At 43.3% G+C, this 12368-nt stretch overlaps 1 protein-coding gene across 7 annotated transcripts in view; it reads right to left on the reverse strand.

Moving 5' to 3' along the window:
- PPP1R13B (protein phosphatase 1 regulatory subunit 13B) overlaps positions 1 to 12368 on the reverse strand; it is a 100955-nt gene that overhangs the window by 41805 nt on the left and 46782 nt on the right. For all 7 annotated transcript variants that reach the window (XM_060620893.3, XM_081796001.1, XM_060620890.3 and 4 more), the window contains exons 3-4: positions 5963 to 6082; positions 148 to 224 (exon numbers count right to left, since the gene is read on the reverse strand). In XM_060620893.3, the coding sequence (XP_060476876.1) occupies positions 148 to 224; positions 5963 to 6082 (197 nt within the window). The remainder of the gene's footprint in view (positions 1 to 147; positions 225 to 5962; positions 6083 to 12368) is intronic.

Consider the following 12368-nt stretch of genomic DNA (forward strand, 5'->3'; position numbering starts at 1 on the left):
CTGCAGAACTTCACAAGTTTGGAAATATTCCATGGAAATGATACTTTCTACCCCCAAAGGAGTTCTTTAAAAGTAAATTATAATCCAACCCCATTAGTACCTGTAAAAAGCAATTTAAAAACTTCAATTTGATTCACTATTACTTACGCCATTTTCTGTGCGTTTTTCTGCGGGTACATTTATTACATTTCTCTGAGTTCTCTGCTCTTGGGTCTGACGGCCACCTGAAGAAATGAGAAGGCCAGCCTTACTAACAGACGTATTAGTACGATGATATCCTCCCATCCCTTCGCTTATTTATTCAACACAAGTATAAATTATCAGGCTGAACAATTCAACACTTAAAACAGTTGAAAAAATGCTTTATAATTAATTCTTATGAAGTTGTTTATGTGAAATGTTTTTCTCTCCTATTTTCAGAATCTTGAAAATGACTTATATTGAAAGATTTCTAACACTTAAAAATGGTCAAGATGGTAAGTTTGATGTTATATGTATTTTACCACAACTAATTTTTATTCAACATTTCTTAAAGACTTTTATATTTTATCAGGGACTAAAATAGAACTGAATATCCAGAAATCACACTGGTGCACAGAACTGGTCTTCACTGACAGGGTCCCCACTGACATGGGGCACCAACACAAATCAGGCAGTCTTAAGAATTCTTCTTTATTCCATAAAAATTCCAATGTTTCGGGGAGCCTGGGTGGCTCAGTAGGTTAAGTATCCGACTTCAGCTCAGGTCATGATTTCATGGTTCATGAGTTCGAGCCCTGTGTTGGGCTCTGTGATGACAGCTCAGAGCCTGGAGCCTGCTTTGGATTCTGTGTCTCCCCCTCTCTCTTTGTCCCACCCCTGTTTGTGTTCTCTCTCTCTCTCTCTCTCAAAAATAAATGAATAAACATTAAAAAAATGTTTCCCCCAGGGGCGCCTGGGTGGCGCAGTCGGTTGAGCGTCCGACTTCAGCCAGGTCACGATCTCGCGGTCCGTGAGTTCGAGCCCCGCGTCAGGCTCTGGGCTGATGGCTCGGAGCCTGGAGCCTGTTTCCGATTCTGTGTCTCCCTCTATCTCTGACCCTCCCCCGTTCATGCTCTGTCTCTCTCTGTCCCAAAAATAAATAAAAAAAACGTTGAAAAAAAAAATTTTTTAAAATAAAAAAAATGTTTCCCCCAAAAGGCTTCAAATTTAAACTGGAGAAATTATATGTCCTGTCATATTTTCTTAAATATATATATTTTTTAATTTGAGAGAGACAGCACCTGAAAGGGGGGAGAGGGCCAGAGGGAGAAAGAGAGATACACTCCCAAGCAGGCTCCACACTCAGCGTGGAGCCTGACACAGGGCTCAATCCCACGACCCTGGGATCACGACCTGAGCTGAAATCAAGAGACGGGCACTCAACCCACCGAGCCACCCAGGTGCTCCTGCCCTGTCGTATTTTTGTTTTTTAAACAAAATGAAGCATGCTGCACAATTGTGCACCTGGTGACTCTGAAGTCACAGAGACCAAGGTCTTTGGTGTGTCCAGTGCCTGCCTCTACAGCTATTACTTAATGTAACTGGAGAATTACTGCACTCCAGAGCCTACTTTAGTACTTAAAATGCATGACTTCAAAGGCACATAAACCTCATGTTTTAAAAAAAAAAAAAAAAAGAAAAAGGAAAACACTTTTGTTCTATATCTTTCCTATTACTTTGAAAATTTGCAGAAAAATGCTATAATGGAAATATGGCTCACTTCACCTTAAAGCATGCATTCTCAAAGACAGTGAATTGTCCCCAACGGGGCAAAGACTGGTTCTTGGGGGAACAGAAATATCTCACTCTTTTTATGTATTCAGCAGAGTTATATAGTACATAAATATATAGTACATCTGATGGGGAAAGATGCGGGACAAGTAACAGAATATCCGAAAAAGGGTCCTTAGGGAAGCGGAAATTCAAAAAGAGGTTAACCAAATATTTGTGGCATGGCACGCAAGTGAACACAGGCATACGGTATACAACAGCCATTTCATAGAATCTAGAGTAGTTTCCTAGTAGCAGGAATCACACAGGCACACACGTGCACGCACACACCCCCCCACACACACACGCACTTCCCTTAAACTGTGGCATCTAGCAATTTATGGGGTTAATTAAATTCTTAGTTATTCTTGGTATTTTTAAGGAATAACGTGTTCAGGTTAATTTAATATTTCATCATTTCTGCCTCTTCCAAACAACAGGCTATCAAGAAATTAGAATACTATGAGACACACAACATGAAAATTATACCAAGTGCCACTTAATCTTTGATGGTAAAGAAACCTGAAGACCTTGCAATTTAGAGTCAGAAAATAATGAATCGTAAGAGGTGACATTTAGTGAGCACTTTGCAGGTCACCTCACTAACCCCAATCACAGCCCTATGCACCCCACAGGTGAGGAGACGGGGCGCAGGGATGGGAAGTCATTTGCCCAAGTCCCACGCTAAGTAAGCAGCCTCGCTCCCAACTCCAGTGCACCGGCCCCTGGGGTCTACTCTGTGCTCTGCATACGGCCTTCATCGAGTTACTTTCCATTCCAAGCTTGTCCCCGAAGTGTACAGGTGATGGGAAGTGAACATTCTCTACGCTCTCCTCCAGGTTCCAAATAGAGAATCTTTACATTCTGGTGAGGCAGGTCTTTTACTTTTTGTTATGTATCTTGTAGTTCTACACAATAAACACTCAAATGTAATTAATTAATCCCTTTTTTTTAAAGTTTATTTTTGAGACAGCGAGCGAGTGAGCGAGCAGGGGAGGGGCAGAGAGACAGGGAGAGAGAGAATCCCAAGCAAGCTCCACGCTGACATGGGGCTCAAACTCACAAACTGGGAGATCAAGACCTGAGCCAGAATCAAGAGTCAGATGCTTAACCACAGATGTTAATCCCTTTTAAATAATATCAGTCGGTGACAACTACCTTGTACTCAGCTCTGTGGGAAGCACAGAGGAAACATGAGCCTTGGATCCTCAACTCTGGCTGCTTAAAGTCTGAACTGGAGGAGCAGCTCAGTGAACACGAACAAAACGGAACAAAGCACCTGTTCTACGTGCCATGCCGTCTCCTTCCCTGGGTTCTGAGACAGGGTCGCAGTATGCCCAAGCACGGGCAGAGAAACCAGGGCCGAGGGGAGAGCACAGGGGGCAGGGTGTGGGGACGGCCTTGTGAGTTGGGGACAACAGAGAATGAAGATGCCAGAAGGGACGTGGCTGAAACGGAGAAAGAAGGGGCAGGGAGGCTGAAGAGGTGGGTAGGGTCCTACTACAAATGCCACCTAAGCCAAGCTGAGGAGTGCCGAGTAGGATGGCAGGGACTTTGCCGGAAGTTCTGCAAAGCCATGAAAGTTGTGATGAACTTGGTTCTTCCAGTCCTGCCCAACAGTCCCAGCCAGCCCGGGTTGCCCTGTGAATTCCCCATCACCGCACCTTCCTGGGATCTTCCTCATCCCGGTGCCCTGCATTCTCCCCTCCGCATCCTGCTCATCCCTCGAGGTCCCTAGTCTGCCTTCTCTAAATGCTCTGCTCTGTGCTGACGGCAGTCTCCTTCATGCCATGCAGCTCAACATCCTCTCCTCCCATCTGTGCACCTGCTGTGTCAGCACCACTGGGCTGAGCAGTGCTGTGGGGTGATGATGAAGGTCCACCGGAAGGTCAGCGTTGTCACCTTCCTCGTGCCCGAACAGTTCTCTTTAAGTATCCCTGACGCTTCCGAACTCCGTGAGGTGAGAATAAGGCCTTACCCCCATCCCTCCACCCAGGACACTAACGGGGATGTACACATACTGTGTTAGTACGAGTAAATCACAAAACCTTTAAGTTAAGTGTAGCTAGGCCCAAGAGGGATGTATTTGGAGAGCTCAGCTAGGGAGCTGATACAAATTCTCTGCACGAGAATAGCACTTCAGCTGTCAGCTAGTCTAGCCCTCCTTCTTGGGAAGCTTTTGGGCAGAGAGGCAGGGCCCTCGTCTAAGACAAAAGCGGACGAGGAGCTGGATCTGGTCTCCTGACTCCAGATGGCCAGCAGCAGATAGAAGCAAGCCCAGAAGTGAAGGTGCATTGTAAAAACAGCACTGAACTCCATTTACAACCGTGGAAACAGGATTTTAAAGTAGCTGGTAGCTCATTCTAGGATCAGAATGTCTTTTCTGATAAAATACAAATAAAAGGGAATCATGCGCAATAAGGGAATATTCTTTTTACAAAAGGATGTCCCATTATTGTTTATTCTTTAAAAAAAATTTTTTAACGTTTATTTATTATTGAGAGACAGAGAGACACAGAGCATGAGCAGGGGAGGGGTAGACAGAGGGAGAGACACAGAATCTGAAGCAGGCTCCAGGCTCTGAGCTGTCAGCACAGAGCTCGACGCGGGGCTCGAACTCACAGACCGTGAGATCATGACCCGAGCCGAAGTTGGACATTAACCGACTGAGCCACCTAGGTGCCCCTCGTTTATTCTTTTTAAATACCGGAAGTAATCCACAATCACTGTTGAATAACAAGTTAAGGATCTCTTCAAGGCAGTATACATACTTTTACAAGAGATTCTCTTTGTTTAAATTCGAATTCAAAAATAGGAAGCATATTCCCATGGTTCAAAATTCAAAAGGAACGAACAGGTATACAATTAGACATCTGCCCTCCCTCCCTCACCCTGCAGCCATCCCACACGGCTGGCACTGTTACCAGTTTCTGACCGTGCTTCCAGAGCCACTTTACACAGGGACGAGCCGATGCGGATGGACAGAATTACGCTCTGTCCCTGGTGCACGGCAGCGGCACAAGGCGCACGTGGTGGGGCACGGTGCTCACTCACCTGTTCAGGAGACGGTCTACACCACCAGCTCAGGGCACAGAGCTACTCCTGACTTGTGGCCAGAGAGTGGCGCCCTGCGCGGCCGCACCACCACTCCCGTAACCCGACGCCCACGGCAGGCCCTCCTGTGGCTCCCACCGCAGGTTTCCGTGACTACTAACGCTGCGTGCACATCACTGTGCGTGTGTGTAGGCACAGCTTTAGGGTAAGTTCTCAGAAGTGAGGCTGCTGGGTGAGAGGTCTGGTGCCTTCCTAAGTCTCACAGATATCGCTAAACTGCCCTCCACAGAAGCCGCTGACCGACATTCTCATGGCAACATGGCAGAGCGTCTGTTTCTCAAGCTCCTGGCCAACGCTGTCATTAAATGTTCTAGTCCTCGCCGACGTAACAGGTGAGATACACTATCCTCCTGTCTTCTCTGCATTTCTTTTATGAGGAGTAAGGCTGAACACCTTTTCGCATACCCTAGGGCCACGTGGATTCACTTTTCTGTGACCTGTCTTTGTAGACTTCCCCTTTTCTTAAACGGGTTTTCCTTATCAATTTTTAGAAACTTTTATACATAAAGATAGGCAGCCCTTTACAATCTGAGCTATAAATGCTGTTTCCCAGCTTATAATTTGCCTTTTGACTTTGCCCAGGGTGGTTATTGCCACTCAAACCGTGTTGGGGGCGGGTTCTTCTGTTTTCGGTAATTCAGTTCTTTTATGGCCTAGTGTCAGGCTTAGAAAAGTCTTGTTCCCTCGAAAAATTTTAAGTAAAACCTGTATCTCTCAGAACTCTTCTAATCCTTTCGTGGTTTCGTTTATTCTTAAACTCTGGATATTCGATGCGTCCGGTATTTATCAACGGTTTCTTTCAACAGCAGGAGCCCTCACATGTCTGAACACATCACCTGACTGACTCAGGGTCCTGAGACGGAAGCAAGGGCAGAAGTAAGGGCGGAGTAACTGTCAACTGCAATAACAGAGGGCAAAGAAACGGGAGATCCCACCTCCCCCCTCCCCACTGGTGAGCAAAGGGAAAACAAAACGTGAACGATTTAACATCTATTCCTATTTTACTTAAATTAACTGTTACGGCAGGAATTAACAAACGGGGAAAGCACTCGGCTACCTTGCTCACTGCTCTCGGTTGGGGAATCCTCATGTCGAAGGAAAAATTTCACTTCTTCCCTGCGTGGCCCCCACTTCTGAAGATGTTCGTACATCATGTGATCAAAGGGTATGGGACGCTCTAGAAAAAAACCACATCTTACTTATTCCAGAAATAAAATGACTCCAACCAAAAGCAAAAAATAAATAAAAATAGATTTAAATAAATATACACATATACATTAGAATTCAAGGATATTATAAGCACTAAATTTTAATTCTAATGAAGTAAAAGCAGGAGTGTGAGTGGGAAATAATCTAGGTAACACATAAGCACGAGAAGTGTACATAAAAGCGATTCTGCAACATTAAATAGGGAACACTGGAAACTGCCCTCTATCATACTTATTTACTGTATCAGGAAGCAGTGTGCCTCTCAGTCTTCAAAGAAGCACATTAACAACCTGGCCCAGCATGGCCATTCACTACAATGCTGCGTGTGGCCATCAGACGCGCACGGGGCGCACGTCTAGGCCAGTCAGGTACCGCTACTGGGAATGCTGGCCAAAATGCAGAGGCTAAAACTACCAAGTTCATAATAAAAAATACATTCTACAGAATTAAATGTACTAATGCACTTCAAATATTAAAGAAAAAAGCTCAGAATAAAATCCTAGTAGAATATTGACACCAGTGACTAGAGAAGAGCACGGACGTATTTGTTAAACTTACGAGGTACATTTCTTATGTTTATAATCCTAGTTTCCTTAGAACTGCATCATGTGTAGAAACAGAAAACAAAACAAACACAAAACAAACACAAAAAAACCTCGGTTGTTTGCCTTCTTCTTAGATATCTGAAGAACTGCTTATGTTCTGGATACTGATCCTGGGTTGATTACATATATTGAAAATAGGCTTGTCTTTTAATTTTGTTGTTGCCTTTTGTTATACAGAAGTTTAAAAATAATGTAAGCACTTATCGATCTTTTCTGATTTTGAGGTTTTTGAACAAATTCTCTTAACTCCAAGGTCGAAAGAATATTCTATATTTTTTTTCCTACAAATTATAAAGTATTGCTTTTCATTGTCCTTATGGAACTGGTTTTGCTTTTCCTACTTTCATCATCAATGGTCCCCACATCATTTACTTGCTAGTGTCTCCTTTCCTCATAGAGACACCTCTGAGCCGTCTCAGGGCTCCTCAGGCCCCGATCTCTTCTAGCGGGCGGGCTGTCACTCTACCTCCACGCCGCGGCTGCAGTCTCCACTGCTGTGGTTTTACAGTTGGTGCTGCCATCGGCTAGGACGAGTCCCCTCGTGTGGCTCATCTTTGAAACGGTCTTGGCATTGCCCAGCCCTTTGGGCTCACAACTATTTGAAAGGAGCTGCTTGTCAAGTTCTTTTTTGAAAGGTAGGCTTTTGACTGTAATCATACTAATTTATTTACAAGTAAAATTTGGGGAGATCTGAAATCTTTGTAAACCGGGTCTTCTAGTCCATGAACATGGTTCTGTCTCTCCATTTTTTTCAAGCATGTTGTGTTTTTCAAGGATTTTTTTTTTAATCACCATAGAGATCTTATAAATCTCTATTCCTTTGTACCTTACAGGTTTTTTGTTTACATAGCATTTAAAAATAACTTTCATTTTATCTATTTTTTTAATGTTTATTTTTGAGGGAAAGAGAGAGAGGCGGGGGAGGGGGGGTGGGGACAGAGGATCTGAATCAGGCTCCAGAGAGCCCGACGCAGGGTTCAAACTCACAAACCGCGAGATCATGACCTGAGCCGAAGTCAGGTGCTTAATCAACTGATCCTCCCAAGCACCCCCAAAATAACTTTCATTTTAGAATGATCTTAGACCTCTAGAAAAGTAGCCAAGACAGTACAGAGTTCTGATACCCCTTCGCCCAGTTTCCCCTAACGTTAGCATCTTAACTGAGTATCTCTGTCAAAGCTAAGAAATTTACACTCGTACGTTACTGTTAGCTAAATTCCAAGCTTTATCTGCACTCCACTGGTTTTTCCCCTAATGTCCTTTCTGTCCCAGGAACTGAACCAGAAAACTACAATTGCATTTACTTGTCTTAAACCCTAGGTCTCTGCTGGTCTGTAATAGTTTGGTCCTTCCCTGTTTTTTTCATGACCTTGACAGTTTTGAGGAGTTCCAGCCAGGTATTTTGTAGAATGTCCCTAATTCTAGCTTGTCTAGTGTTTTCCCCCTGGTTATAATGAGGGGATGGATTTTGGGGAGAACTCCACAGAGGTGAGGTACCTTCTCATCTCATCATACCAGGGTGTGCATGTCATCACCATGACAGATCGTGTGATGCTGGCCTTGACCTAACTTAGCTGAGGTGGTATCTGCCGGGTCCCCCGCTCCAAAACTCCCAACTACTACCTCATTCTCCAACAGGTCGCTGGCAAGTGGTGGGTGTGTAGTGCATAGGGAGGACCGTCGGCTGATGACATTGGCCTCTTTGTCCAGAAACATCTCCCCCAACATTTCCTCACATGCTGAGGACTGATCCACAGGACCTATTATAACATCTACCTCTGTAATAGGAAATTGGAGGGAATTTTTCTTTCTAAAGGGTTGTATACCTCAGGAACTGTCCCCCTACCCCCACTTGTTGCTGTTACCAACATTAACAAATGTGGTTTATGAAGGTGAAAAATGAATTGTATTGTGAAATTTTCTTTTCTGGTAATTTCTTGCTTAATTATTAATTATGCCTTTCTGTTTTACATTTTATTCGTGTTTATGTTTTAAAAATATTCTTGGAAGCCCAAAGTAGCAATTTTTGAAGACAATGTGTGAGATAAGAGAAATTCTAAACCTAGGCCTACATTCCAGAGAAATGAAAACATATGCCCCCACGAACACTTGCCCAGGAATGTTCACAGCAAGCATTATCACAGCCAAGAAGTGGAAGCAACCCAAATGTCCATCACCTGCTGAATGGAGAAATAAAATGTGATCTATCTTACAATGGATATTCTTAAGCCAAGAAAAGGAATTAAGTACTGAAACATGCTACAACGTGGATGCACCTTGAAAATATTATGCTAAGTAAAAGAAGCCAGACCAAAAAAGCCATGTATCAGATGACTGGGTTTACATGAAGTACCTAGAGGAGTCCAACACATAGAGCCAGATGATCACACAGTGGTTGCCAGTGGCTGGGGGGGGGGGGGGGGGGGGGGGGGAAGGAATGGAAAGGTACAGACTTTGGTGACGGCTACACAACACTGTGAATGTCCTAAATACCCCTTAATTGTACATGTTAAAATAGTGATTCTTATGTGCAAATTTTATCTCCACTTAAAGGGGAAAAAAGGAAATCCTGAAATGCTCCCAATGTTGCTTGTGCCTGAAGTCAGGAAGGACATCAGCAAGACTAGGGGCTCACAGGCAGTGACCTGGGAGAGTGCCGAGGCGACACTGAGCAGTGTCGTCCACCTCGAGCACAAGCATATGGCTGGAGAGAGACCTTTCTCTAAATCTGCTCACCGGGAGAAAGCAAGAACTCTGCAGGCTGCAGTCCAATCATACATTCACAGTGTGATTTATTGCTCTACCCGAGGTTAAGTTCTACATTTCTTTCTTTCCTTTTTCTTTTTTTTAGTTTATTTATTTTTAATGTTTATTTTTGAGAGAGAGAGAGAAAGAGTGCGAATGAGGGAGGGGCAGAGAGGGAGACACACACAGAATCTGAAGCAGGTTCCAGGCTCTGAGCTGTCAGCACAGAGCCCGACATGGGGCTTGAACTCACCAACTGTGAGATCATGACCTGAGCTGAAGTCGGACGCTTAACCGACTAAACCACCCAAGTGCCCCTTTAGTTTATTTACTTTTGAGAGAGCGAGGGAACGTGAGCAGGGGAGGGACAAAGAGAGAGGGACAGAGAGAGAGGGAGATAGAGAATCCCAAGCAGGCTCCATCCACATTGTCAGCAGAGCCCAACGCAGGGCTCAAACCAATGAACCATGGAATCATGACCTGAGCCAAAATCAAGAGTCAGACGCTTAACTGAGTGAACCACCCAGGTGCCCCAGTTCTAGATCTCTATAAAGAAAGAAGTCCTGCCAGTCACAGCAATGTAGCAAATGGTGCGCTCCTAACGTGCCTTTTCTGTGCATGTAAGCAAGCTCTGTCTTGTTCTTTAAATGTCAGGGCAAGTACAGAAACGGTCTCATCTCAGTTGAAAATGAAATCTGTGTTTGCTCAGCTCAAGTTTAGCACACAACTGAGTATTTGCACAGAAAAACCAAGCACAGAGTGTACTTTAAAGAAGTAAATATCGGGGCGCCTGGGTGGCTCAGTTCGTTGAGCATCCGACTTCGGCTCAGGTCACGATCCTGTGGTTTGTAGGTTTGAGCCCCGCGTCGGGTTCACTGCTATCAGCTTGGAGCCTGCTTTGGAACCTCTGTCCCCCTCTCTCTCTGCCCTTCCCCCACTTGTGCTGTCTCAAAAATAAATGAAACATTAATTAAAAAAAAAAGTAAATATTATACATTTTTAGTTTTGAAAGTAACTTTTTATGTATATAGGCCCATATAAAAGATTTTTAAAAATCACGTGTACTGTAATTTCATAATGTTGAGGCCTATATGTAAGCCTAATCATGTTTTGCACAGAATTGTGCCTTAGGCCATATTTTATTCATATTGCTTTGGCTTATGGGGTTAAGTAGCTTCAGTTTTAGTCACTTTACTAATCAACATTATCCATAAGTTTTCATGTTTTTTACATTAATTAAAATAAATTCACAACCTTTATTTATTTTTCTAGCTCAATAAATGTTTATTGAATGAAAGAAAGAAAGACTTAATTATCAACAATTACCATAGAAAAATAAGTCACAGGAAAGTAATGTTGCCTTGACAACCTTTATTTAAATCTACCAAGTCTGAGCATAACTTTATAAAAATTAAACCCAATTTTGTCTTAAGTCAGTCATTTAACAAGTTTATCGTTTCCCTCTCTGAATTTAAAATTTCAGGGGCGCCTGGGTGGCGCAGTCAGTTAAGCATCCAACTCAGGTCATGATCTTGTGGTTTATGAGTTGAAGCCCCGTGTCGGGCTCTGGGTTGATAGCTCAGAGCCTGGAGCCTGCTTCAGATTCTGTGTCTCCCTCTCTCTCTGCCCCTCCCCTGCTTGCCTCTCTCTCTCTCTCTCACTCAAAAATAAACATTAAAAAAAAATTTTTTTTAATTTCAACGAAAAGATTAATTTCAAGAAAAGTAAGCTAAGTTTAACTCTCTTTTAAAAAAAAAATAGTAAAGGCTAACTAAAACATCATTTTTGTTTGAAAGTGAAAACAGAACTACCCCACATATATAATATGTACTATATACCTCATCAGTATCCATAATGGAAATCTATGATAAGACTTTCAAGTGTTCTTGGATAAGGCAAAAATAAAATTAAGTAGGAAATTTAACAAAAGGAAATGCTGAAGGTTCTACCTATATTCCTGATTTGCAATAGAGTGGACCCTGTGTGGGAAAGGGAAACCCAAGTACAGTAGGCTAATATAATAAACTGGCCAAATTAACACAAATTAACACAGTGTTACAGGCTGAGCTGTGTTCCCCCACTAATTCATATGTTGAACTCTTTGCAGAACCTCAGAATGCAACCTTTTGGAGACTGGATCTTTAAGGAGGTAATAAGTAAAAACGAGGTCACTGGGGTGGGCCTGAATCCAATATGGCTGGTGACCTCATAAGTAGGAGATTAGGACACAGACACGCACAAGAGGGAAGACCATGTGAGGACAGGGAGAGAAGGTGGCATCTGTAAGCCAAGGAGAGAGGCCTCAGGAAAGACTAAGCCTGCCGACATCTTGATCTCAGACCTCTAGCCTCCAGAATTGGGAGAGAATGAATGTCTGGTGTTCAAGCCAATGAGGCTGTGATACTGTGTTATGGCAGCCCTAGCAACCTAACATACAGATCCACAGAGAAACAGTCTCTTCTCAAAAGCATTAACAATTATACTGGAGTATTATACTTATGACGTACTGATCACACTAATAGACCACGAATCGTAGATGCAATCATTTTTATGGAAAGATTCTCTGAAACCTGGAAATTACCGTAAGGTTTCTCTAGGGTAAAAAAGACAGAGAATGGCTACCTTAAGTGCTTTCCCCCTTCCTCCGAATCTTACCCACTAGAAAATAGCTCTTCAGGACCCAGCTTTGCTGGTCTGTTTTACTCAACGACTTGTGTTTACTAAGGAGATATGACAGTGAACAGACAAGTTCCTGCCTTCAGGAATTTTAATCCAATGAGAAAACTATAGGAAAGCTACTGTATTATGTTCTGATAAATAACTATGACAGTACTGGAACGCAGAGGAGGGATGCTTAACACCCTCTGAGATTCAAGGAAGGGAGGAAAGGCAAGGGATGAATAG

This window comes from Panthera onca, chromosome B3 (genome assembly GCF_046562875.1).
Source record: "Panthera onca isolate mPanOnc1 chromosome B3, mPanOnc1 haplotype 2, whole genome shotgun sequence".
In the NCBI taxonomy this organism is placed as follows: domain Eukaryota; kingdom Metazoa; phylum Chordata; class Mammalia; order Carnivora; family Felidae; genus Panthera; species Panthera onca.